Source organism: Heterocephalus glaber, unplaced genomic scaffold (genome assembly GCF_053883595.1).
Source record: "Heterocephalus glaber isolate CG9 unplaced genomic scaffold, H.glaber_assembly_v1.0 deba00001744, whole genome shotgun sequence".
Classification (NCBI taxonomy): Eukaryota; Metazoa; Chordata; class Mammalia; order Rodentia; family Bathyergidae; genus Heterocephalus; species Heterocephalus glaber.
The window spans coordinates 6,408,517-6,434,943 of NW_028258450.1; the positions used below are offsets into that span (position 1 = coordinate 6,408,517).

Here is a 26,427-nt window from a genome sequence, read left to right on the forward strand (position 1 = left end):
AGAGGCACAAGTGAAATAAAAGCAAAAAAAGGCCTTGGGATAAAATCCGCCTTTTATTGGGCACATGGAGGGAGCCAGGCACTGCTCTGTGCGTCGCACGTGTTTGAAGCCTTTCATCCTCCTGATGGCCAAGGTCTTGTGAGGAACGTTTCACTGTCCTAGTTTCACAGGTGAGGAAACGCTCTCTAAAGTGAAGCGTTTCTCAAGGGGACACAGACAGCAAGCAGCAGAGCTGGAATTGCATCTCCAGGAAGGAAACAGACCCTTGGAGTGACAGGCGGGAGGAGGGCTCTCCCTATGCCCCTTGGAGTTGCAGGCAGCACCCGGATCCTCCCTGTCCCCACCCCTAGTGAGGCAAGGGTGGGGCTGGGGAGCAGCCAGGGAGAATGGGTGCTCTCTGGCCTGTCACTCCCCTTTCGAAGCATCAAAGGCCGGATGGGCAGGCGAGGCCTAGGGAGAGACTCCGGAGCCAGCCAGGGGTCAGAGAGCAAGAGCTGATGTGTGTGTCAGGGCCAGTGGCCTCGCATGGTTCTTTGGATCCAGCTGACGTATCTGCAGATGTCAGTGTAGACTCCTGGCTTCTCCTTGGATCCGCAGGGGACGTTACCCCAGGACACCAGGCCCCGGAGGCGGCCTCCACAGACCAGTGGGCCCCCGGAGTCACCCTGTGGGAAAGAGGGAAAAGGTCAGACATGGAAACCCAGAGACAGAGCCATGCACAGAGGAGAGTTGGAGAAACTCAGACATGGAAGGAAAGACTGGAGGACAGAGATGAACAAACAGATCCGCATAAAGAGACTCAAAGGCATGGAGAAACAGAGGCAGGAACACCAAGGTCCAGAAAGGTATGTTCAGAAAGAAAACACAGCGAGAAAGAAAGAAAGGAGATGGAGCAGTGTGGTGGGATGCAGAGGGTGAGGGGAGACACAAAATAACACAACATAGCCACACATGGTGCCACACACCCATAGTCCCAGATTCTGGGAGGCTGAAGCAGGAGGATCACAAGCTCAAAGCCAATGTGGGCAACTTAGCAAGACCCTGCCTCAAATAAAAAAATAAAGGGGCCAGGGATTTAGCTCAGTGATGCCGCCACCTGCCTCACAAGCTTAAAGTCCTGCGTTTGATCCTTGGCACCAAAAATAAAAAAATAAATAATTTTATCAAATTGAAACTGTATAGGTTTTTCCTTTTTTGGGGGGGAGGTACCGGGGATCGAACTCAGGTCCTTGTGCTTGCGAGGCAGGTGGCAGAACCACTGAGCTAAATCCCTGGCCCAACGAAACTGTATAGGTTTTAAAAATAAAGACATTTTAGAAAAATAAATAAATAAATAAATTTATTGGGGATGTAACTCAGTGCCAAGGTCCTGGGTTCAATCCCGAGAAACACACACACACACACACACACACACACACACACACACACACACGAGACAAGACAGGAAGCAAGAGGAGGGGAACACAGAGACCTGGGAGAGGTGCACACAGCCTCCCCACTCGTCCTGAGAACACCCTTTCTTTGCCCTGTCTTTCCTTCCGAATCACTGTCTCCCTTTCTTGGTCTCCTTCTCGAACTTCTGGGCTGCCTGTGGGTGCCCTCAAGGCTTTGGTCAAGTTGGCATAAAGAGGAGAGCCTGGATGGACAGCAGCAAGGGACGCTCCCGCTGGAGGCACTGAGGAGCAGGATGGGGCCCCTCTCTCCAGTACGTGCCCCTCCTCCAGGGTGTTGGGGCTCTGAGGAAGGGCAGCTCCCCTGCACCTCCGCCTCTTTACTGTGTCTCTCTGGTTCTCAGTGTCCCTATGCTTCCTGCCTCTGCCCCCTGTCTCTTTATTTGTCTGTCCCTTGCCCGTGTCTCTGTGTTGGGGACCGAGTCTCTCTCCTGTCCTCTGATTCGGTATGCGTCTCTCTGCCTGTCTCCTGCCCGGTTTCCTCGTCTCTGTGCTGGCCGCCTCACCTGGCAGGCATCCTTTCCTTCTTCCGGATCTCCAGCACACACCATGTTCCTGGTGATCTGGCCGGGGTAGGCCTGATCGCACTTCTCCTGGGGCACGATGTGGACATAGGCACACTGGATGGTGTCAGGAAAGACACCTGGCGGGAGAGATGGGCCGGGCTCACTCCACGGCCCACCTTTCCCTCAGCACAGCAGCCACCCTCCAGCCCCTGCAAGTCCTGGCCCCACCATGAGTCCCCGCTTTCCACTGGTCCTTTCTTCCCGTTTGTTTCCAGGGTCACTGCCTCCTGATTGGGCCCTTTCTCGGCAGTCTTCCTTCCCATTAGCCTGACTTCTTCATTGGTCATCTCTTCTCCACCAATTATTTCCTACTATAGTTTTCCCTTTCCCTTAGGTCCTGCCTCTACTTGTCTCTTAAGCATGGACCCCATCTTCTTAAGTCCTTCTGGTTGACCTATAGGAACTTTTCCCTCTATTTACCCTCCTGGGCATTAGTTTGTCCTTCACTAGCTCCTCTTGTCCATTTGTTTATTCTGATCAGTTATCACTTCACTATTGGTCCTTTCCTAGTCAGTCCTGCCCTTCTCCATTGGCTTTCCATTCCTATTGGCTCTTCCGTTAATGGTACACCTCCCTCATTGGTCCTTTCTTAACTGATCCCACCTCCTCCAGTGACTCTCATTTCCTATTGGCTCTTCATGCAGGAGAGCCTCCTTTTTTATTGGTCTTTCTCTCACAGGCCCACCTTCAGTGGCTCCTACAGATCTGCTGGCTCTGTTAAATCCTTTCTGCAGTGATCCTCTCAACTAGTGACCCTTTCCCAGTTGGTTCCTTTCCCATTAACTCTGCAGGATTCACACCCTTCACTTGGGTCCCCGATTATTTCAACACCCTTCCTCCATTACTTCCATTCCTCCATAATTTTTCTTGGCATCCAGTCCTTCCTAATATATCTCTACCGACCTCCCCTCTTCACTGGCCCTTTGCTGAATGACCCATCTTTACCATACTCTTCCCCGCTGGTCTCCTCTCCTCTGGCTCTTTACTCAGAGGTGCAGCTTCTAAATTTCTCCCCTCTCTCCTTGGCCCTCCACATCAGCACACTGTCCCCCGGCCTTCACCCCCTACCACCTTCCCATGCCTATTACCTGCTGTCCCAGCTTCCTCTTTGACCCTTCGCCCCCTTGAGGCAAGCCCGCCCCATCCGCCTCCCCTTACTGACCTTGTTCTGTCTTGCCCCAGCCCAGGATGTGGCAGCGGGGTGATCTGGCCCCACAGTCCCTCTCCAGAGGCAGTGGCTGGATCCAGTCGGAGAGCTTGGCAGGTTTGGACAGACGCAACAACATGATGTCCTGGTCATGGGTGGCAGGATTGTAGCCAGGGTGGACCACAGTCTTGATCACAGAAATGTCCTCTGTATTCTTCGACTGTCGAAGGTTGTGCTTCCCTAGGTAGACATGAAGCTTCCTGGGAGGAAGATGGGCTGGGTCTCACCTGGAGCCCTGGGCTATGGCTGGGGTTTCAGAGAGGTCTGGGGAGTCATGAGTCATCGGGCCTTCTCCACCCAGGTCTCCCCAGCCCAGACAGGAATGCCATCCTTCCAGGACAACCTTCAGGCTATGCTTGGATGTCTTAATTCACACCTCACATCATGTCCGGAAACCCATTTGATTCCCACTATGACTCCCATATCACACAGGGTAAAAGCTGTTCTCACCATGGCACAAGAGATCCTGCATGCATCCCTACCACCTCTTCAGCATCAGCTGCTCCTGCTCCCTCTCTCTTCTGTACTTCAGCCACATCGGCTTTCTGCCTTCCCTTGAACACAACAGTGGCCTTCCCACCACAGGGCCTTTGCACAGCTATTCCCTCTGGCTGCAACGCTGTTCCTCAGGCATCTGCACCACCCAACCCTCACCTTCTTCAAGTGTCATCTCCTCAGCAAGGCCTTTCCTGGCTACCCAACTAAAATGCAAATGCTTACCCCAACGGGCAATTCCTGCCCCTGCCCTGCTTTCTTTTCTACCATAGAGCATATTATCACCCTTGGCTCTGCTATCTATTTATTGCTAAATGTTCATTTATTCTCTGGTGTCTCCTCCCCCCAGAGCCCTGCTGCCCAATGAGACTTTCCACCATGACAGCAGGTTCCCTGGCTGCACTGTCCAGCATGGTGGCTGCCAGCCACAGGGTTTCTCTTTTTATTCCATTTCATTAATTTAAATTTAGTTACTACAGTGGCTGATGGCTGTGATGTGAGGAGGTGGAGATGAGGATTTTCTGTCCTTTCCAGATGCAGAATCCCCTCTGTCTGAACCAGCAGCTGATAGGTATTTTGTAAATATTTCCAAAGCAAATGAAAGCATCGCTCCCTTGCTCAATGGTCAGGCTTTGGCGCCCCTGTGTGATTCGGACCTATGCACTTGCCAGCCTTCTGGGGAACTGGTTGCTCTCATTTCTTAGCGACTGGAAACCGTTGTCCCTGGGAGGGCTTTGTTCTCGTACTTCCCCTGCTGTGAGTGCTCTTCCCCCCCTTCACCTGGCCCCTCTTTCTCCTAGAGAAGTCAGTCTCTCCTGCTTTCCTCTCCTGCTTTCCTCCATCCAAAGTCGCTGTCCCTGTTTTCTTTATCCTCTCTTAGATTTAAAGGTAAGTTGTAATTATATGGGATTTGAAGGTTTGTTCCTCAAAGAGCTGCCTGGGTCCTGCCTGAGGGCAGGGCTGTATCTCTGTCATCCCCCCGTGAGGCACTGTCACCAACTGCAATCTGGGACTTGGTGTGGCCCCCAGGCCCTGGGCACTGAATGATGGTACCATGGGAGTGGGGTGGCCCCAGGTCTCCCAAAGGTGAGGGTCAGGGACACCACCTAGGGGTCACTGAGCCCATAACTGCACCCAAGGCCCATCCCCACAGTGAAGAGCGGCATCCATTGGTTTCCAAATACTTGAGTTGTCGCTGGAGACCTCTGTGAGCCTCAGTTTCCTCCTCTGCAAAGCGGTGCCAAGAATCACTCATCATGGGGATCCCGGAAAGGAGCCTAGACAGTCTCACCTAGCGCGGGCTGCACAGCTGTGGGAGGAGCCTAAACTGTCTCACCTAGCGCCGGCTGTGCAGCCTGTTAGGAGTGCGCCCTGGCCCTCTCTCCTGTCTGCACCTGCCTTTCCGATGACTCATCCTGTCCTGGAGCTCTAAGTAAGACCTGCTTGTTGATGGGGCCTTAATTTGACCCGCAGCGCTCCAGGCTCCCTGGAGTCCCTGCTTGGACGTTCCCTGGGGACCTGAAACTGCCCTCTGCTGTAGCCGACTGTCTCCCGCTCCCCTCTGCACACCCAGCCTGCTTCCTTCTCTCCCGGCTCAGAGACAGATGTGACAGCACCTGTGTGTGCAGGGTGGACACCTGGAGGCTGGGAGCGTCCCCCGTTCCCTCCTGTCTCTCAGTGCCACCTTCTGCTGGCTCAGTCTCCAAGCCCCTCCCATGCCCGCTGCCACCACCTGGTCCAAGGTGACATCTGTGGCCTTCAGAGCACCTCACAGCCTAGACGGGGACCTCCCTTCCTCGCCTCTCGCCCCTTCCTCCTTCCGCGTGGCAGACTAGATGCTCTCGGAACTGTACTCCAGGGCGTGAGGATTCCCGCAGGTGTCAGATTCACAGCCGCCCTAGGGCACGGATAACTGACTTCCCCATTAGCAGACAGGATCGTGAAAGCCACCCTTTTGCCTGTTCAGTGTTATTTCCTCTCCACTACCCTGTGTGGCTCAGCCAGTGGGTCCAGCGTCCATGGGTACAATCAACGATGCATTGAAGCTATTGGGACAAGCCTGTTTCCCCAGGAGGTACGGACTTCTGCCTGTCGCTCCCTACAACATCTACACAGCATTCACATTGTCTTGGGTATTCTAAGCAGGTGAGAAGGTTGAAGCTCTTTGGGAGGGAGGATGCTGGTTATATGCAAATGCCATGCCCAGAAGGAAGGATCCGCGCCTCCGCCTCCGAGAATGCCCCTCCTCTTCCGGAAGCCCGCGGGACGGGACGCCACAGGGCCTCACTGGGTCTGCCCCGCCCGAGGCGCGGACACTCACTCTTTTTTGCAGTGGGCAGCCGTGAGAACCCACTCCGGGTCGATGAGGACCCCGCCGCAGAGCAGGTGGCCCGAGTTGTAGAGAGCAGCTTGGTAGGGGTGAGAGTCCCTGTGGCAGGGCCCTCCGTGCACCAGTTTCTCCTGCTCCTCTGCGAAGGCTGTCGGGAGAAGCGTCTGAATCGGGAGAAGACGGAGCACCGGGCAGGGCCCCAGCGAGGGGAGCCCGGCCGCCGGTCCCACAGTCCCCCTCCCAGACGGCCACCTCCCCCACCGGAATTCCTCGATTCCCACCTCCAGCCAGGAGAACCAGGGCCACGGTCAGCATCTTCATGGCCATTCCTGCGGGGAACGCGCCCCATCAGTCAGGGTCTCTTCCCTCCCAGACCCAAGCCGCCCCTCCTCATCCCCCCCAACTCTGCTCTCCTGAGCTTGGCCTCCGCCCTGACCTCTCGCTGCCTGCGAGATTGGCTCTGCACTGAGCTTGGTGCACACCCGGCACCCTCCCCGTGGGTTCTGGACATTTGTGCTCTCACCTGCTGGTGGCAGCTGCCTGCTGGTCACAGGATTCTTGGATGGGGTGAGGGAGAGCCCCGAGGAAGGCAGGTGGGGAGCAGAGAGTGAGCAGTGCAGGCAGCCACCAGGAGAGCAGGGGGAGAGGAGAGACGCCAAGCGGGAAGCCTGCCTGGCAGTCAGAGGGAGAGAGACAGGGAGGACATCTGGCCGCAGGGACAGCCTGCAGGACGCTGGCTCTTGCTTGGGCGCTCCGGTGCTCCTGGCACTTCCTTTTAACCCCCATCTCCCCAAGCCTCTGAGCCGGGAGTCTGGCCCCTCCCTTTTCCTCCTAACCCAGGCCACCCACTCACATTCCTTCTGCCCCAGTGACCCCTGACCCTGCTGCAGCAAGGGAGCAGATTCCTGATGCCTGGGCCTGGATCCCCCGGTCTGAGGCAGGAGGCTGGGCCTGGATCCCTGGGTCTGAGAGAAGATAGGAGCTTGTTCTCCTTAGTTTTGGAGTTCTAGGCTTTTGAAAAAGAAGCTGACTTTTCTGCTTCCCTGCCTGTGATTGCTCAGGGACTTGTAAGCCCTCACTCCTGGGTCTGCAGCGCCTGGGACTGGAACCTGCCACCTCGGTTCAGTGGGGTTGGGGTGACTCACCTGCCTGTGAGTCCCGCTGTGGGTGCTCCGGACATTCGTGTCCCCGGGAAAGTGCAAAGAGCCAACGAGAAAGGGTGTGTCACCAAGCTGGCCCCCGCCTCTGCACCAGGCTGGGGAGGGGCCGGGAGCTGTGGGGAAAGGGCCCTGGGACAATCGGGCTTTGTCAGCTGCCACCCCAGTGCCAGGCTCCCAGCAGTTCCACTTCTCAACCTCTTTTCCAGGCCACGCAGGAGGCTGTTTCCCTTTGTCCCTGGCTGACTGAGAGCCCGCCTGCTGTGGTCCCTGGACTGAGCTGGCCCGGCCCTGTATTCTAGGACTCTCCAGTGTCACGGTCCCTCCTACAAGTCTGCCCACCTCTTGGGTCCCGGATCCGGCTGCCTGGCCACAGAGGAGCCGTCTCCAGGGTGGATGTCTGTCTCTTCATCTCCAACTCTTGTGTTTCTCTCTTTACCTTTTCCTCTTTCTCCATCTTTTCCTCTTGTCCCCTCTTCTCCTCTGTCTCTGTCTCTGTCTCTGTCACACTCCTTATTTCCCTTTCATTCTCTGGCTCTTTTTTTTTTCCTGGTACCAGGCATTGAACTTGGGACCTTGCGCTTTTGAGGCAGGCAGCGGTTCCACTGAGCTAAATCCCTGGCCCTGTCTGGCTCTTTCTGATTATCATTCCCTGGGTCTCCTATAGATTTCCTGGGGAAACAGGTATGATGGAAATATAAGCTAAATGTTTAAATTTTAAAAAGTTATTACAGTAGAAGATGCACTGCCATGAATCTCCCTCCAGTGCTCCTCCTGTTGTTCAAACACACTCACGAAGCAGTTCTGGAAGTCCTCTTCCATGAGAGGATAAAGTAGATAAAGACACACTGCCGTGTTTTCATAAGCCTGCATTTCCGTTGAATGGCACTGGGCAGTGGTGTTCACCTTATGTTTGATCATGCCTGGTAAAGATGCTCAGGAAAGAAGGCTTCCAGAACTGCTCCAGAAAGTGACAAGAATGATGGGATAAGTGTGTTGGGAGCAAGGGGATGAATATTTTGAGGGGAGCTAATGGGAATGTGTCTTTTACTGACGTACATTTTATTTAAACACTCATGGTAGATTTTTTTTTTTTGGTACTGGGGATCAAACTTGGGTCCTTGTGCTTGTGCAGCAGGTGACGAAACCACTGATCTAAATCCCCGGCCCCTCACTCACTGTAGATTTTGATCACTCTGCGTTATGTGTTTGCAGACTGCAGCTGGGCTGCTGGGGTGCCCGACGGGATGGTGCAGGAGCCATGGGGAAGCTGGTGGGGTGCAGGAGGATCTGAGGACACTCTGCTGAGGTCCAGACACTCAGGGAGAGAAACAGAGAGAGAGAGAGAGAGCAGCAGGACACAGAGTGAGACGAGAAGGGAGCTTGCGGAATTGCAAAGACGCCTTTGAACTTGAGCCCCAGGAGTGGAGAGAAATGTTGGTCAAGAGGAGAAGGTGAGAAAGACCGGCAGGAGGGGTGGGGGGGAAGCAGGCGGTGGTCGTGAGGGATGTGGGGGAAGGTGTGGCCAGGTGGAGGGGGCGTGTCTTAGGGTCAGTGGGGAAGAGCAGAGATAGGGCTCTGGGGAAATCACTGGGCAGCAAGGACAATGGCTGTGAATAATGTCTGCCTCAGCACCTGCGTGGGTTTGGCACCTCCGGTAACCTTTTTTGTCCTTGCATCAAATCTAATTGCCACCTTAATTTGCTCAGCCCTGTGAGCCGCAGGATGAAGGCCAAGTTGGTATCCAGCGAGCCCTGCGCCCTTCCTGATTGGTCCCCATGGCACACACACCTTCTTTGCAGCCCACCGGCTTCCCAGACAGAGTTGCGGCCCGCAGGCCTGCTTGGCCCCCCGACCCTGTCTCATGGCCTCTTCTCTCTGTGAGGTCCCCTCCTCTCTGTCCCCACGCCCTGGCCCCAGTGCAGACCTGCTCTTCTCCCGTGGACCATCACCTGGGCGTCCCTCATCATCGGTATGGCCCCTGGACCCGAGGGCTCCTCTCGGCCCGGCTGGCACTGACCTGCCCACAGAGGCCCAGCCCTGGCCTGGCATCAGAGCAGCCCCGCACCAGAGAGACAGGTGGGACCAGTGCCCTTTCATGCTTGCAGTTTCTAGCAGTCCCAAGTTTCTGTTTTCGTTTTGTTTTTAAAGAGGCTGGGGATGTGGCTCAGTGGCAGAGCTGCTGCCTAGGATGCACAGAGCCCCGGCTGCCATCCCCAGCAACAGAAGGGGAAACAAGTTGTAAAAAGATGTTAAATGTTCTTATCTCACAAAAGAAGTGTGAGGGCTGGAGATTTAGCTCAGTGGTTCCAGCTCCTGCCATACAAGCACACGGCCCCGAGTTCGATCCCCGGTACCAAAAAAAAAAAAAGAGAAAAGGTAAAAAGAGACAGGAAGAAACTGAACGTGGTGGCCCATGTCTGTAATAATCCCAGCTCTCTGGAGGACTGAGGCAAGAGGATTGCAAGTTTGCAAGTTTAAGTCCAGCCTGAGCAACTTAGTAACTCAGTGAGACCCTATAAATAAATAATAAATAAATAAATAAATAAATAAATAAAAAGGCCAGGAATGTGGCTCATTGCAAAGGGCCTAGGCTCAAGCTTCAGTACCACCAAAAAAGGGGGAAGAGTTCATTTTAATATTTCATTTAACTCGATGTATTCAAACCATTACGGGTTTAAACACGGAATTATAATAAGAAAAATAGCAAAGGGATGGTCTGCCTTATTCCTTGGCATTCTAAGTGCCTGGAATCTGAGGTGTCTTTTCCGCTTACAACATTTCTCAGCAGGAACACACCTGCAGCCATCGCAGGCCGTTTCACACAGCCGCCCACCTCCAGCCTCCGGGCCCTGTTAAGCATCCCTGGGCACTGCTGCACAAAGCCACACCGCTGGCCTTGGGACTTCCATTCATGCTATTTCTTTGGGGTGGAATGTTCTCCCCCACCTTTTCCTGACAGCAACCCCCTGTCCTTCCAGTCTTTGCCTCCACAAGGCCTCCTGCAGGAAGTCTTCCCGATCACTGCCAGCCCCCACCTGCTGCGGTTGGTTAGTCACTGTCATGCGGTCACATGCAGGTGCCTCCCTGTAGTCACTCTGGACCAGGGCCATCTGGATGGACGTCCACGTGCAGCCTCCCTCATTGCACCTGGAGCTTCTCGAGGGCAGGCACTGGGGCTGACTCAGCTCTGAGTTCCGAGGACCTGTGGAGGACCCGGCCCAGAAGAACCTCAGGAAATGCTGACCCAATGACTAAATGACTTCATTACGCCCACTCCTGTTTCGCAGATAAGACAACTGAGGCTTAGAGGAGGGAGGTTCATTGCTCAACGTCAAATAGCCGGCAAGTGGCGAGACAGTCGGGGACCACCATGATGAGACAAAAGTCAGGGACAATAAAATAAGCCCCTGGGAAATTTTATAAATTGTCACCCTTTATAGCACGGCATGTTGCTTCTCTGCCCTTGGGCTCTTTCAGTAGACTCATCAAAGACACTGGTGAAACCACAAAAGCAAAATACTGCATAAGATGAGAAATAGTTACCAAGAAAGGCCCGGCTAAACCCTCTAGCTGCACTTGCTCTTAGTCGACTCCAGGGTCACAGTTTGGAGGCTGCACAGCTGGGTGATGCACTACCGGTTCTTCACTCATGCGCTGTCAGTGACACCTTTGTCGTGTGGGTCATGGTTACTGCCGCTTGCTTCGGCTGAGACCCCTGTCCCTTCACATAGGTCTGCAGATCCCCAGTGGATAACTAGAACAAGATGGGAGGCCTGGCATCGCTGTCTTCATATTGTGTTTGTCCCCTTTGCTGCCTTAACCTTCGGCTCAGATTCTACTCAGAGCTGTGATGCAGTCGTGTTGATTACCCACTGGAGCTGGTTATGTGTTTCCTTTTTCTCCCTGTCTTTTCTCTTTCCTACCCCCGCTCTTGTGCTTCTTCACCTGCCATAGCAGTCTGAGCACCTGAAGTTCTTTGACCCTCTCCTGGGGCCCAGATCCAAGAGGCTGGGATGCTTAGCCTGGGATGATGGTGCCAGCTACGTGAAAATTCAACTGCTTCTGGGAGAGGTTGACAGTGACCACCCCCTGGTCCAAACCTTACACAACAAACACCTTTTGGAACTGTGTCCCGGGTCGGTGGAAACTGACTGATCAGTTAAAGCTGGCTTCTCCCCCTCCTTGGAGGGCAGCTCGGTCCCTCTCTCCATCAACCGCTGACTCCCCTCAGCTGAAGACCCCCACCCCAAGTAAAGTCTTGCCTATGTTCGTGCTTGCAATACTTGGCCCCAATACTTGTATAGCGATACTTGGAATACAGGGGTTGGCGGTGGACCTCCAACATGGTGTGGGGTATGGCTCATCTCTTGGTGACACCCTGGGGCCACCTCACTACAATATGAGGTGGATGCACCTGGGAGGAATCCTTGAGAGCCACGTGGGGAAAGGAGGATGACAGACCACAGGGAGTGCAGGAATTTCTAAGAGGGAGGGTGAAGCCCCAACTCCACCACCTGCCAGGGACCCTGGACAGAGACTCCCATGGTCTTACCATCTCCACAGGCTATACATGCTCACTCGCTGGGCATTCGCCTCCAAACTGACTTGCTGTGCAAAGGGTTTGAATATAGACATTGTTTAACAAGAAATGTAACAAGAAAAATGCCAGAAGTCATAAACAATAAGAACCAATATTCACCGAAGGCTTATTCTGAGTCAGTGTTGCAGCACTTTCTGCATATTAATTAATCTTCATAATAAGCCTGTGAAATGGGTGGTTTTTTCTTCCATTTCTGGGATAAAGGAAGAGGAACGGGGACATGATGTAGCAAGAGAGGACAGCGGGGGCTGGGGCGTGACTCAGGGGTACAGAATGTGCTTAGCATGCAGGAGGCCCCGGACCATCCACAATGGATGCGTGTGCATGCACAGGCACGCACACACACACACACACACACACAAGCGAATAGCTTGTAAATGCTGCAACCCAGAGTTGAATCTGAAACAGAAGGTTAAAAGTTTCAGTATGAGTACATCTCAGGTCATGGCAAGCCAATCCATCTCAAAGTTGTACAGAAAAAGAGGACCAGGAGCTTGCAGGCTGCATTACCATGACTGTTCTGTTCTGTTACTTTTTACAGTTTTAGATTCAATATTGATTTGGGGTCCTGACAGGAGAGAAAGAAGTTGATAGAGCTTAGTGGGGACTAAGGCAAAATTCCATGACATTCTTTATTTTTTAAAAAGGCCCAAAGACACAAGGAATTGGAGCCAGGACTCTGATGTCTGAAAAAGGAAGTGCTATGGGTCTGGTCTCCCTGGGTCTGAGGGAGGAGGGTGGACCTGGAGCTCAGGTCTGAGGGAGGAGGCTGGGCCTGGACCCCCAGGTCTGAGGGAGGAGGCTGGGCTCTTTGATGTTTGTGTCCCATGTGCCAGCATCAGCAGCTGCAGACTCTGTAGTGTTAAGGGTGGAGGGTGGGTCAGGAGAGATTCAGGGGAGATTAGTTGAGAGGAAGCACCTGGAGGATGACAGCAGGAAGGGAATTCCAGAAAGAAGAGCACAAATTACAGGCAGGAAGGACAGGTCCTGCACTGGAGCGCATCCCTGTGTCAACAGTGTCTGTGTGTGACCGCCCAGAGATCTCTGGTGTTGGGGACTGTGGCCAAGCACTGAGTCACACAAACTCCTCCTCCTCCCTTCCCAACTTGTTCCCCCCCTTCCAGCCACCGTCTTGCTCTGGTCCTGGGACTCTGGTCCTTCCGGGACCCTGGTGCCGTCTACCTGCCACTCCCATCCCTCACTGAACCTCCTTTGTTCCTCCTGTTTGTCAGCCATGAGGTGCTCAGAAACACTCACACACCACCGCCACCACAATGAGGCAGGCATAGCCTCTCCTCCTTCCCTTCCTCTCTCCTTCTCTTTCTTTTTCTTTCTCCCATTTCACAGATGAGGAAAAGTGAGACCCAGGAAACAGACAGACACATCACAGAACAGCAAGGCAGCACCAGGCTCAAAACTGGATGCGGTTTCTTTCTGACCTCCATCCTTCAAGTGTCTCCTCCCTCCAACCTTAGACTGCCAAGTGTTCCCTCCTCTACTTTTCAAGATCTGAAAGTGTGCATCTACAGCACCATAAATGTGAAGGAGGAGACATCTAAGGTCAACACCACATGCAGTTGGGATGTATTCTTTCCAATTTTATTCTGAGTGTGTCATTTTACATGGCTAGGATCACATACATTTTTCTTTTGTGGCTTCCTTGTTCCATTTCACATTGTATAGCAGGAATATTTTTGCATGGCACTCACAGTTCTGCTTAAGTGTTATTCTCCATGGCTTCCTTGTGTCCTTGAACAAACTGACCTATTGTTTAAATAATCCACTTGCTCTGGAACAGGTTCCATATTTCTTCCCTCTTTTGCCACAATAAATAATGCAATGAATTCAACTCTTGCTCCACATTTTGTACCCTTTTTCTTTTCTTTTCTTTTTTTGGTACTGGGGATCAAACTCAGGACCTTGCACTTGGGAGACAGGCGGCTGGCACCACTGAGCTAAATCCCCAGCCCTCCTTTTTTGTTTTTCAGTCCTATCTTCCTAGAATTAGAATTTCTGGGTTGAAGTCAGTGAAAGATGGCCTCTATTTATGAGAACAAACCTTTTGCATAGAGACTGAATGAATCCTCAGCTCCAGGTCTTGAGAGTGCTGGTCTCACTCCAATTTTCCACAGCACTGAGGTCCCTTTTCTTTACTTGTTTTGATTTTAGGTCCTTGCTATGTTTTTTTTTTTTTTTTTTTTTTTTGTACCAGGGATCGAACTCGGGTCCTTGTGCTTGCACAGCAGGCGGTGAAACCATTGAGCTAAATCCCTGGCCAGTCCTTGCTATTTTGACTTGTGTTTTTGAGGTTTTAATACATCTCTGAGGAAAGATAAAGTCAAGTAGGCATTTAGAGGTCGATGATGTCCTTATTTCTGTGACTTTCCTGCCCGGAGTGGTGATCTGACTGCTGGTGCCGTATTAGGAATGCCTTCTCATGGTGTTTTTCACCCAGTTGGTGTACTTGCAGAGTTGGGTGTAGACACCTGGGTCGTTGGGTTTGCCACAAGGGAAAGTTCCCCAGGACACGACGCCTTGCACAGTACCTCTGCACATCAGTGGTCCCCCTGAGTCACCCTAGAGGGAACACAGTAGATCAGTTTTAGCTTCTGATCAAACCCTCTGGTCTCAACTCAGTTTTATGCATTTCCCAGTTCAGTGTTTGTCCTACCAGGCCACTCTGGCTAATGAGAAGAGACTCATTGCCTGTAGGAACCAATGAGAAAGCATGAATTAGTATTATCTTGGAATGGACAAACCAGGTTCTTTGAAGACATTGGTTGTGTCCTGGCCAATGGAAACGATCACAGGGAAAAGGCGGGGCTTCCAGGGATTCGCTCATTCATTTTCAATATAGGTCTCTAAGGGAGGGCAGGGTAATCTTCAAAACCAAGGGTAGGAGCTATGACACCATTTACAGAGCTCCTTGCAAAAAATACATGACTCCTTGTCCAAAAACCACTAAGAACTTCAGGAGTGCATTAAATTGAGCACTGGAGCTTCTGACCCACAGACTCCTAGCCACCACTCCACGTTCATTAAGTGTCCCCCGAAGGTTTCTCGGGTTAGGCCTCTCTCCCCATCCCTTCATCCCTAATGGACACCACCCACCTCCCCTCAGAGGGTAGGGACATGGTGGGGGGACATCGATGCACAGAGACAACAAAGGGAAAGAATGAGATGAAAGTAGGCATGAGAGGAGGTGTGGCGAAACTTCAGAAACAGAGGGGTGACTACAGATGGAGAACTGGGGACAAAAGAGAGGAGAAGAGACAATCCTATCACCAGGACCAGGACCAGGGCATTCACATCAGGCAGAAAAACCTCAGTTATCACAATAAATAATACTTAAATGCAGTAATTTAAAAGTGAAACATAGCTGGATGTGGTGGTGCACGCCTGAAATCCCAGCACTTGGGAGGCTGAGGCAAACCGATCACTGTGAGTTCAAGACCAGCCTGAACTGCAAAGCAAGGTCTGTCTCAAAATACAAAAGACAACAAAACAAAACAAAAATCAAACGTAAGCCAAGGCACAAAATGAAAAACCTCAGCAGGATGGACATAGCATGCAAATTTTAAATGAAAATAGCATCAGAATTGAGCTGTGCTGAGCCATACTGGCCCCAGAGGCAAAAGGAAAATTCAGTAAGACTGGGCTACTCCTTAAATTGTGACCTTTGGCTCATGGTAGACTTTTTGCATCAATTTCTTAAATCATGTTGCTCCGAAACCCGATGAGGCAGGGAATGCCGGAAATCCCACACTGCGAGAGGCTGAGCTAATAAGATTCCGAGTGTGGGGCCAGCCTAGACAACTCAGCAACTTAATGAGACCCTGATTCGAAGTATAAAACAAAAAAGGACTGGGATATAGCTCAGCGCAAGAGCCCTGGGTTTGGGGCGTGGATTTAGCTCAGTGGCTTCGCCGCCTACTGTGCAAGCATAAGGACCTGAGTTCGATCCCCGGTACCAAAACCGAAAAACAAACAAGAGCCCTGGGGGTTCCATCCCCAGTCCCAGAAAAAAGAAAGAAGGCCCAGAATGTAATTTATCTCAGTCACTGGGGTTTTGGTGTCCTGCAAAGGTCTGGGTCTGAGGCAGGGCCTCACTCCCTAGGCCCAGCCCTCCTCTCTCAGCTGCATGAAACTCTGCCCATGCCCAGAGTCTCAGCAGCCCCTGATGCTCATGTGCCTGCCCTGCAGGGCATGAGGGAGAGGGCCAGAGGAGGCAGGGTCAGGAGAGGACGGCAGGGCCAGGCCTGCCAGTCAGGCTCGGTGGCCAGTGCTGAGAGCAGAGACAGCCAAGGCGGGAGGAGACGCTCACGTTGCAGGTGTTGGTCTTGGAGTCCTTGATGCCAGCGCACAGCATGGATTGTCCCAGCAGGTCCTTGTACACCTTCTTGCACTCATTGTGGGGGATGAGGTTCACATTTGTGCACATGAGCTGGGCTGGGAAGGTCACTGGAGGAAAGGGAAGGAGGGCTGTCGCTCAGATGCCTGCGACTCATCTGATGGAACCCACAGGGAGAGGGAGGCCCAAGTGCCAAGGGGCTTCGGGCCTGGACAACTGGGACTGAAGGACCAGGGGCCAGGCCCGGACCCAGGGTCTGAGGGAGGAGGCTGGGCCCGGACCCCGGGTCGCTGAGGTAGTGTCACCTTGAGGGCTGGTTGTAGTGCCCCAGCCAGAGACAGAACACGAGGTCCCAGCAGGCTCGCAGCGGGTGGGCAGGTTGGCGGCCTTCACAGTGGACGACATCCTGGCTGGCTTATTGAGCCACACCAGCATGATGTCATTCTCGTGGGTCTGCGTGGAGTACCTCGGGTGGCGGAATGATTTTGTGGCCTTAATCCTCTGAGCTCTTCTGTCTCCGAGCTCATTGCTCCCCACCTGCACAGTGTACTGGCTGGGAGAAGGCGGTGATGCTCAGAGAGGGACTGTGAGTGCCGGAAGGACGCTGCCCCCTCCCCCGGCCTGCTCTGGGCAGCACCTACCCCATCTTGCAGTGGGCAGCCGTGAGCACCCAGCGCCTGTCAACCAGCACGCCGCCGCAGTGCAGCTGGCTGCCTTTGAGCAGGGCCACTTGCCAAGGGTGTGAGCCTTTTTCGCACTTGTAGCCCTCAATAATCCTGTCCCCGTTCCCATCACCCTCACCTGTGTGGGACACAGAGACTCATGTAGGTAGCCAGCATCAGGGAGGCAGAGACAGGCAGATATGCAGGGCCACGATGGAGAGGAGGGCAGAGAGGGTGAGACGTGGGCATGGGAGGGGCCAAGGGAGCAAGGCTCTGAGGGGCACCCACCGGGCACAGGCTCAGGGACTGGTGGAGAGACATCTCGGGCAGAGGCCGGGCTTGGCACGGGCAGAGAAGGAGGCAGAGAGAAGTAGAAAGGAGCACAGAGCTGCCCAGCCAGACCTTTCCTGGAAGGAAGCTGTCCAGGAGGAATGGTTCAGACTCACGGTCTCCTTGGTGAGGCTGACGGGCTCCTTGGTGAGTGTGACTGTCAGTGTGGATGCCAGGAGAGTCTGCACTATCCCATTCGGCAGTTACCAGGGCTGAGCCCAGCAGCAGAAACAGCAGGGGCAGGAAATGGGATCCCACCATGGTGCTTCGCAGTCTCTCAGGGGCGGCCAGACAAAGACCAGCCACTTCTACTGCAGCAGGGGAAGGGAGAAAACTCAGGATGGAAAGTTCAGTCTGGAGCCCTCCTCGCTCAGACCTGGGATCCAGGCCCAGCCTCCTCCCTCAGACAGGAAGTGCAGAGCCTCAGCCCCTAGCTCCCAGCCCTCTCTGGTCCTCTCGAGCTGTAAGTCTGAATCCTTTCTCTTCCCCTCTAAGAGGTGCCAGTGAGTGACCTCCCTGTCTAACTGGGAGGCAAAGGCAGCAGCACCCCCACCCTTCCCAGGCTCCCCTCCTGTACCCCCCTGCCCTGCTACATACATCCTGTTCTTACCTCCGCAGCAGCCTCTGGTAGGATCTGCGTTCAGGTCTAGGTTGGGCAAGTGTGCAGCCCTGTGCAGGGCAGTGCTCTTATACCATCCGCCTCCTCCTCCCACCTCCCTTGATGCCCTGGGGTGCAGGCGGAGCTGGCACTTGGACACCTCTTCCTGCTGGCTCTGGTTATCTGAACCCCTGAGGCGGCCAAAGCAATTGATACCACCCAACTCTTTCTCCACCCTTCTTGAAGCCAGGTCTTCAAGTCGGGTGGCACCCAGCTCACTCGCCCGTGCCCACGCACATTCTGGCTCTGGAGGTCACAGTTGCACGGGGGAGGACCAGGTGCGCCAGCTTGGAGGGGTGGGAAAGGGACTCAGAAAGGGCTGGAGCAAAGGCTGGCTCGGCTGTGGCCCTTCCCCTGGGCCGTTCTTCTGCCCTGGGGGTGCTCTGGACCCTACACCCTAATTCTGACCAGCCTGTGGGGCTTATACAGGCTGCATCCCCCTGCCTTTGAGCCTGAACCCATTTCCAGCTGTAATAAAGAGGAGTGAAATGAACAAAGAGTGCTTTCCTGAACTCCACCTGCTGCGTGCTTACTGTTATCCATCTGTGTTCTCGTGTGTGTCTGATGATACCATCCACAGGCTCATCTCTATATTATGTACTGATAACTGCACTAAATATTATTATGTAATATGATTTTTTTTTCTTTTAGTACTGGGCTTCAAATCCAGGGTTTTATGCAGAGCTACATTCCCAGTGCTTGCTTGCTTTCTTTCTTTCTTTCTTTCTTTCTTTCTTTCTTTCTTTCTTTCTTTCTTTCTTTTTAAATTTTGAGATAAGTTCTCGCTAAGTCACTAAATTGCCCAGGCTGGGCTCAAATCTGTGATCCTCCCTCCCCAGGCTCCCGGAGTGTTGGGGATTACAGATATATACCACCATGCCTGGCTTTCAAATTTTTTGTCCTTGTGAAATATCTGGAGCACTTTCCCCTGTCGGTCCATGTGATAATTTCCCCTTGTTTGAATGTCATGAAATATTCCGTACTATAGTCTTGATATTGTGTGATCTGCCTCAAATTGAAGTCCATTCGGGGAGTTTTGGTTGTAACAGGGATGAGACGTCCATTCGTCTCTGCTCATCGTATCCATCCCAGAGGCATCCATTGAATGTGTACTGTGGCCCAGGATCCATTCTGGATACAGCCCGAGATTCCTGCTGTTGTTAGATCTGCCTGCGCTCCTGGGCCAGAGATCACTTGTGCAAAACTTAGCATGTAGAAGGTAGAATTCGCTACGTGGTACTAAGTGCTATGGAAGGAAATAAAAGCAGGGCAGAGGGTTGAGGAGATACTGGATCCCTGCCCTGGAGGACCCCTGGGGTGACCCTATCAGGAAAGAAGGCCCAGAGGCTCCTTATGAAGGTGGCACTTGAACCTAAGCTTGCCGGGAGTGAGCGAGGGGCCCAGGTGGAACTTGGGGGAGATGAGTTCACAACCATGTTGTGATTATTGCTTCAACACGAACTCCTAAAATTGGAGTTGACGTCAGTTTCTACATCAGACCCCAAAATGGGATTCAGTCCTCAATCCCAGTTCAAACCTGTTCTCAGTCCAGATCCCAAGCCCAATTCCATCTTTCACTCTCAGTCTGACCCACGATAGATATCACTGCTGCCTACCCAAGCACTCACTCCTTTGCACCTCTTTTCGATCTGATTCTGCTTGATAATCCTTTATCCTCATCATGACCCTAAGCCTGGGTGAGCCAAGTGCAGGAGCCACACTGTGCTTGACACTGATTGGTTCAGAGGTGGACATGTGATGCCTTTCTGGCCAATAAGGAGTGAAGGAAAGACTATGGGCACTTCTGAGAATAATTTCCTTATTTTGAGTCACTGGAAGGGTTCTCATTTCTTCTGCTAGATGGTATCCCTTCTGTATGCAAATTCTGGTACTGTGGCAGCCCTCCTGGGACCATGAGGGTAAATGGATGGTGGATCAAGCCAAAACACTGCAGATGGGCAGAGTGATGATTGTGTGGATCTTTGATGAGGTTGTTGTGCTGGTGAATTATCCAAGAGTGGAATCCTCTCATCTTGTGGCTCTATCAGGCTTCTTATCTGGGATATGGTTGTTTGGTCCTTACAGCCAAATTTATCTTTACTAACACCTCAGTGTTGACCCAAATCCCAACTAAGATCCCCAATATAACTGGGAACCATGAATTCAAATCCAATCCTACCTTGAGTTTTTATCTTGAAGCCACAACAGTCAACATGGCCAATCTCCCTCTAGTGCTGGCTCTCTCTCTCTGGCCTTCAAGCCGTACCTGGAGCAGACCTAGTTCTTTACATACATACATTTACTGAGTTTATATGGAACACTGGCTGTATGACAGCTGGATGAGATGCTGAGGACACAATGCTGCATAAACCCAGGGAGTGTCCCTTTTCCCAGAGAGCTGACAATCTTGTGTAAAAGAATAGTAATCCAATAGTCTTAATAAACAGCTGTAAAATTACAGCTATAAAACATGCTTTGAAGGGAAGGTGTAGGGTGTTCTGAAGCATTTCTGGTAAGTTTCGACCCAGGAAGTGACAATGAACTTAAAGGTACAAGTGTAATAAGCATTAACTGGAGAAACTTAGGAGGAGTGGGAACATGCTGTGTATAGGAAACAGCATGCACAAGGCCTGAGCTGGATCCATGCAGATGCAGCCCAGAACCAGACCACAAAGTGCCTTTCATGGCTTGGTGAGTCTGACTGCACCTTGTGGACAAAGAGGAGTGACTTGGACTCCAGGGAAATAATGTAACAAGATTTGCATTTTCAAAACAGCACTCTGGATGCTGTATAAAGATGGATTTAGAGAGAAGGGAAGATGTTGGCAGATCATGAAGAAGTCGTTGATGTCTAGATGAGAGATGATGGTGGCTTGCATAAGGGCCCTGGGAGGTGGAGATGACATCAAGTAGACAGATTCTGGTTGGACTTAGGAGAGAGAATCAACCGGCTGTGCTAGTGGAATGGATGGAGAAGTGGAGAGATGGATGTTAAGGCTTTAGGTTCTTGCCAGGTGGTGGTGGTGCCATTAATGGATGAGACATGGTCAGGTGTGGTTGGCTGCTTCCAAGAAGGGGAGAAAGACCTCATGAGACCCTGACCTCACACATAACTCTACTGCCCACCAACACCAGTCTTGACATGGCCCGAGGCTGAAGCCCAAGCTTCAACTTGTACCTAATGTTGGGTACCTAAGGTTACCCAAATCCTGCTTCAACCTTGACCAACTCCAACTTACACCTAAACCCAGAACCTAAATGTGAGCTTCTGACTCCAATTATTAATGCAGTCTAGGATCCATCTTCGACTAACTTCAAATCTAACTCTTGAACTGAGCCTAAATCCCTCACCATAAGTCAAACTCAGCTTGATCCCCACCACAGCCTTAGTCCCTAAAGAACCTCAGAGCTAACTCAGATTTCAGTCTCCATTCCTGTCATACTGCAGAAAGCCCACGTGGTCATCCAACCCCAACTGTAATGTATCCCAACTCTATCCCTGTTCTCATTTCCAAGCCAGTGTCTACTAAAATCCCAATTTCATTTCCACTGCCAACTTTCCTGCACTCCATCTTCATCTCCCCAACTTCAAACACAATTTTGACCTTTCCTTCCATACAAACTATAAAACAAATCCTCCCAACTAACACCACTCTAATGTGGATGCCATGCTGTTTAAAATAATCACTAAACCTGATGCAATTGACCCTCATCAGGTCCAAAATCAGATCCCAAAACTCAGACCCCTGGCCTCGCCAGTTCCACAGTGGTACCCTGGCTTTGAGGGGTGTCACCCTGCCTGATTCGGGCTCCCAAGAAACAGAGACAGCCCCCAGGTTATGTAATCTGACAGCTCCATGACCTAGAAGCCAGTAATTTTCCTTTCTGGTTCCAAAGGGAGTAATTTTCACAAGACAGCCAGTTTGTTATCTTCTGCCTGAATCATCATCTCCCGTTTCTCTCAATCTCGGTCCTCACTGTCCTCAGCATTCTGTTAAAAAGGGAAAGGAGCTGTGGCACTCCGGAGCTCTGCTATCACTCTCAAGTCACCAGATGTGCGTTGCATGTCTGTCACTCTGAGTCGTAGTCCTAAGTATTAATCTGGCTCTGTTGCTAAATCCCAGTCCTCGTGAGCCAAGGTGGTCACTTGGGCACTTTTTTTTGCCTTCTTACCATCCATCTCAGACTGGGAAACATAGGAGCAACCTAAATAAATACTAGTTTGCCCACCTCTGGCACCTACAGATGCACCATGTTTATACTTAGCCCTGCTTTGATCTCTGAGCCCTTCTGTCTTGGGGTGAGGTAGAAAGCAAGTGTCCTCACGAGTCAGTCCAACCCAGGTTTGTGTCGTAGCTGCTCACCTTGTGACTTCATTTTTCTGAGTCTGTATAGCCCTTCTCTAAAGTGCAAGAGTGCAAAGCCTGATTCTTGAGGCAGCGGGGAGGGTTGTATCAATCGTGGACGGAGATTGGTGGGCACATAGCAGGCGCTGAATTAACACCAGCTCCTTTATCCCACCATCCAGGGAACGAAGCAGTTTCCTTGTCTTGTCTACTGGCACAGTGGTGCGAGAGGAGCTTCTCAGAGCTCGTCTCTGTTCTTCCTCACATCGGCCCAAGTAAGGATTGTTGCCCTCATTTTATAGACGAGGAAACAGAAGTTTAAGAGAGATTAGATCACTGGAGCAAAACTGCATAGCTAAGGAGAAAGAAGGGTCAGAACTTGAATGCGAGGAACCCAAAAGCCCATAGTATTATCACTGCATACACACACTCAGGAGGAAATTCCCCTGTTCCACCCTCACATGCCTTGAGTCTCGTTTGTCTCAAAACAGACTATTAATGATGCATTCTCTGGGCCTACTAATGATGCTTACCCCCCACGTTGGTGAGAGCCTAAATTTCTGCCCTGTGTCCTCCGGGGTTAACACTAATACCTGTTACTAAGTCCCACCTAGACACCAGGCTTCATACCTCCCTCACCCTCAGATCCATGTCCTGAACCTTTGTCTGATGACTCACCCTTCAGCTCATGACCACACATGAGAACTGGCATCTGACCATGCTGCCAGCTGTGCCCTGCCCTAAGGGATCCGGGACACAATGACTCTGGCACCTCCCAACTCAGCCTCTGGGTTCTGATGGTCCATTGTTTTTGACTTTCTGGATTCCCTTCCCCCTTCCTTCAAGAACAACACTCCACTTCTTTTGGGGTGATGCTTTCTCATTTCCTGTAGTTGTGGTGAAACTGTCCATTATAGTCGTCCAATCCCGCCCACCCACTAGGATGGACAAATGTCCTAGGTCAGGGCAACAAGAGCCATGCTTTTTCCCTAGCAACAGTGACTGATCTAAGGAGCAGTTGGACAGAGCTGGATATTCATGTGAATAAGACATCTCACACACCCACATCCCTTGTGGAGAGTAGCCTTCTAACAACCCTAGGCAGCCATGTTTCATATCACATGAATTCAAATGACCACCAATTGGCTCAGATTGGTCACCTGACCAGAACACAATCAAACAATTGGCCATTCAGTGACCTATGATGTGGCTGAATGAGGAAAGGTGAGCTGGGCCATTCATATTCTTTCTCTGTCTCTCTCTTCTGCAATATTGAGGATTAAACCCAAGGGTGCTCTACCACTGAGTTACATCCCCAGCCCTTTTTATTTTGAGACAAATTCTCACTAAATTGTCCAGGCTGGGCTTAGATTAGTCCTTTATAAGAATATACAGTGGGAGCCAGGGATTTAGCTCTGGGGTTCTGCTGCCTGCCTCACAAGCGCAAGGACCCGAGTTCAATCCCCAGTACAAAAAAAAAAATTGTGAAAATGATTTCTAGACTTTTGAAGAATGTCAAAGTATTATTATTATTAATTAATTAATTAATTTTTTTGTACCGGGGATTGAACTTGGGACCTTGCGCTTGTGAGGCAGGCAGTGGAACCACTGAGGTAAATACCTGGCCCAAAGTATTATTTTTTTACCTACTTGGTGTTGATGTGTGAATATTTCCTGTACTCTTCTATGCATATCCCACAATCAGAAGAAAAGCAGGCGAGGAACCCCAAAAAATCTTACAAAACTTAGGCTGCTCAGAAAAACTAAACAAAACCTTTTCAAGACTACATTTCACAGACTGGCCTCCTGGATATTTGAAAATCCTTTCTCTCCTGAAATAATTCTCCCACTCATTCAAGTCTTTCTAAACAAAAAAGAGTCAGGGGAGTTATTTGGGTATTGGCCCTCGCCAAAGAAGCCATGGGGTCCTGGTCTCTCAGATCTGCCACCAAGCCAGATAGCAAGTCATACCCTCTTCCAATTCACCCTTCCCCACAGAGCCAAAACACAGACAGGCGAGGAAGCAGCAGGGGTGTGTTTATTGAAAGGGATCCAAGGCTTTTTCTAGGATCAGCCCCTGTTGCCCATGGTCTTCTTGATCCATTTGCGGTAGTGGCAGATGCTGGTATAGACACCGGGTTTCTTGGGCCTCCCGCAGGGGTCTGAGCCCCAGAGATGTGATGCCCTGGAGAACGCCGTCACATACCAGTGGGCCTCCGGAATCGCCCTGGAGGGGATCAGTAGAGAGCAAATGTCTTTGAAATGCCCACAAAACATCTTCCTGTTGCTCCTAGCATTTAATACTGGTTCTATAATGTGATTGGTCCCCTACAGCCAATGAAGAGAAAGCATTGTTCCCTGAGGCCAGTTAGAAGTGAGAAGGTGGGGCCTCTGATGTACAGGATGTTGATGGGGTCTCTAAGGGTGATGGCCAAAATCAGACCAATGAGGGAAGTGTGTGAAGGAAGTCTAGAGAGTGCAATACAGAGAGCAGACTGGGGGGATAATGTGGAGGGGACTGAGATGTTTCCTCCAGAGATTCCAACCAAACAGAGAGAAAGGACCAGAGTTCTTGCGGACACACAGATGCACACAAACCCCAGATCTCAAGGGGACAATGGAGGGAATCTCTGTGAAGAGCCAATTGCCTTTATGGAAGAATGGAGAGAGTTCTGCTTTCGATGCAGTATCAGTGATGGAAATTAATCCATTCTTGGCCAGTGAGGAAGTAGGCATTGTCTCTAGGGACCAATCATTAATGACAGGGTGGAGCTTTAACGAAGAGGACAAAGCCAGGGGACACCAGACTGGAGTTACCCAACAGGAAGAGAATATTGTACCTATGGCAGGTCCTAAGGGAAGGGGGGTTTACTGAGGGGACAGTTGATAACGCAGCACTACTGTCCAAGGAACCCATCTCAGGGGATGGGAGCCGTCCTCGGGATCCCAGTCGGGGCTCACACAGGTGGCTGACTTCCTGGCTGGTGGTGGCGTGGGCACAAATTCCAGGCAGGAGAGCTGGGAAGCGGAGCAGGGAGCTTGCCTGGCCTCCAGCCTCAGACTCTCCTTCGTGGCCATCTGCCTCTCATCCTTCAGGCCAGGGCTCTCCAAGGAAAGGACAGTGACGACCAATGCTCCTGGTCCCTGTGCTGTGTGACCTTCAGGGCCAGCATGGCTTCTCCTGAACCGGATCCCACTCCACTCCGTGGGGAAAGGAACAACCTCTGGCTACTAACTCTTTGGGGTCACCTTCCTTACCACTCCCCACAACAGTTGAGCCTCTACGGAGTGGAGCTGGAGGAAGAGGGAGGGGGACTTCAGGTTACTCACCTGGCAGGTGTCGGCCCCATTGCTGTTGCCCGCACAGACCATGCCGTCTGTGACCTGCCCTGGTAGGCCTCCTCACACTTCCTCAGGGAGAAGATCTCCACCTCTGCGCAGTTGAGGGTGTCAGGAAAGTTCTCTGAGGAGGAAGAGGTTGTAAAAGAGAGCGGCCCTTTCTGCCCATCTTGGTGTGGCTCTCCCCTCCCTCTGCCCACCTGAAGCTCGGAGGGGAGTTCTCAGGGAGCATCGCTTCTCCCCACACCAAGCAGAGCTGTGGCCCTGGGGAGAGACTTGGGGTGGCCCTTGTGTCACCTCTGACCCTCTGCCTCCCTGCCCTCAGACCACCATGTTCTCATTTTCCAGGTCCTTCTTCCAAATGCCACCTCTGAGAAGCCTCCAGAAGTGACCACTCTAGTTAAAACACTACCCATCTGCCACTCTTTTCCATGCCCTCCCAATAGCTTACAGCAGCACTTAACTCTACCTAATATTTTGTTTTACGTGTGTTTGTTTATTGTCTATTTTTCCCACCTTGCACATGACCCCACATTGCTCACACTTGTGTCCTCAGTGCCTGTAACAGTGCCTGGGGCAGGCTAGGTGCTCAGTGAATAAGTATTGACTTAATTATTGAAAGTGGAATGAATCCCCTTATCAATCTTGGTGGAACAGGCTTGAGGGGGAAAAGCCTCTCCACGGCAGAGGCTGCATGCTTACAATCTCATGGGAACTTCCCACCAGCTCTTTGAAGGAGGGATGCATCATTCATTCATTCTCCATCTAAAAAATACTTATGAGCACCTACTGTATACAGGCACCATTCCAAGCACTAGGAGCTCACAGTGAAGAAAATACATGTCAGTTGGAGCACAAAAATCTATTGAGTAGTGATTCCCAATTCGCAGAGGAGGACATCGGGGCTGGAGATGAGGAGGGGCTCCAGGGAGG

The 26,427-nt window shown here is 51.7% G+C and overlaps 3 protein-coding genes across 6 annotated transcripts; all 3 read right to left on the reverse strand.

Annotated features, from left to right (window-relative positions):
- Window positions 1-34: 34 nt before the first annotated feature.
- Window positions 35-7,470, reverse strand: LOC101716716 (kallikrein-6). 4 transcript variants are annotated; one of them, XM_087200738.1, is made up of 7 exons: window positions 7,194-7,464; window positions 6,572-6,720; window positions 6,330-6,377; window positions 6,040-6,196; window positions 3,180-3,424; window positions 1,958-2,094; window positions 35-665 (listed from the first exon to the last, which is right to left on the reverse strand). In XM_087200738.1, the coding sequence occupies exons 1-7, from the start codon at window positions 7,226-7,228 to the stop codon at window positions 507-509; spliced, it is 930 nt and encodes a 309-aa protein (XP_087056864.1). In that variant the 5' UTR covers window positions 7,229-7,464; the 3' UTR covers window positions 35-506. The 4 variants fall into 4 exon arrangements, with proteins under 4 accessions (XP_087056864.1, XP_004866837.2, XP_087056863.1 ...); XM_004866780.3 differs by having other exon boundaries at window positions 6,572-6,605; window positions 7,194-7,417; XM_087200737.1 differs by having other exon boundaries at window positions 6,572-7,013; window positions 7,194-7,417.
- A 5,915-nt stretch (window positions 7,471-13,385) lies between these two features.
- Klk7 (kallikrein related peptidase 7) lies at window positions 13,386-19,492 on the reverse strand. Its single transcript, XM_021245874.2, has 7 exons — window positions 19,438-19,492; window positions 17,762-18,055; window positions 17,268-17,462; window positions 16,801-16,960; window positions 16,465-16,712; window positions 16,133-16,269; window positions 13,386-14,385 (listed from the first exon to the last, which is right to left on the reverse strand). The coding sequence occupies exons 1-7, from the start codon at window positions 19,490-19,492 to the stop codon at window positions 14,230-14,232; spliced, it is 1,245 nt and encodes a 414-aa protein (XP_021101533.2). The 3' UTR covers window positions 13,386-14,229.
- A 4,680-nt stretch (window positions 19,493-24,172) lies between these two features.
- On the reverse strand, window positions 24,173-25,714 carry LOC101715440 (kallikrein-8; the record flags this gene model as incomplete). Its single annotated transcript, XM_087200596.1, is given in 4 exon segments — window positions 24,173-24,327; window positions 24,329-24,382; window positions 25,486-25,550; window positions 25,553-25,714. Coding segments are annotated over 4 exon segments (383 nt in total), but the record flags the coding sequence as incomplete, so codon positions are not given.
- Between the last annotated feature and the right edge of the window lie 713 nt (window positions 25,715-26,427).

Coding starts and splice junctions, on each gene's coding strand:
- Klk7 (XM_021245874.2), bottom strand. CDS start 19,492: ATGATGAGGATAAAGGATTATCAAGCAGAATCAGATCGAAAAGAGGTG. Junction 18,056..19,437: donor TCGAAAAGAGGTGCAAAGGA/GTGAGTGCTTGG, acceptor TGTGACCTCCAG/AGCCAGAATGTGCGTGGGCA. Junction 16,270..16,464: donor CACTACAACCAGCCCTCAAG/GTGACACTACCT, acceptor CCTTTCCTCCAG/TGACCTTCCCAGCCCAGCTC.
- LOC101716716 (XM_087200738.1), bottom strand. CDS start 7,228: ATGTCCGGAGCACCCACAGCGGGACTCACAGGCAG. Junction 6,378..6,571: donor CAGGCAGCTGCCACCAGCAG/GTGAGAGCACAA, acceptor CGTTCCCCGCAG/GAATGGCCATGAAGATGCTG. Junction 6,197..6,329: donor CCTGGTTCTCCTGGCTGGAG/GTGGGAATCGAG, acceptor TTCTCCCGACAG/CCTTCGCAGAGGAGCAGGAG.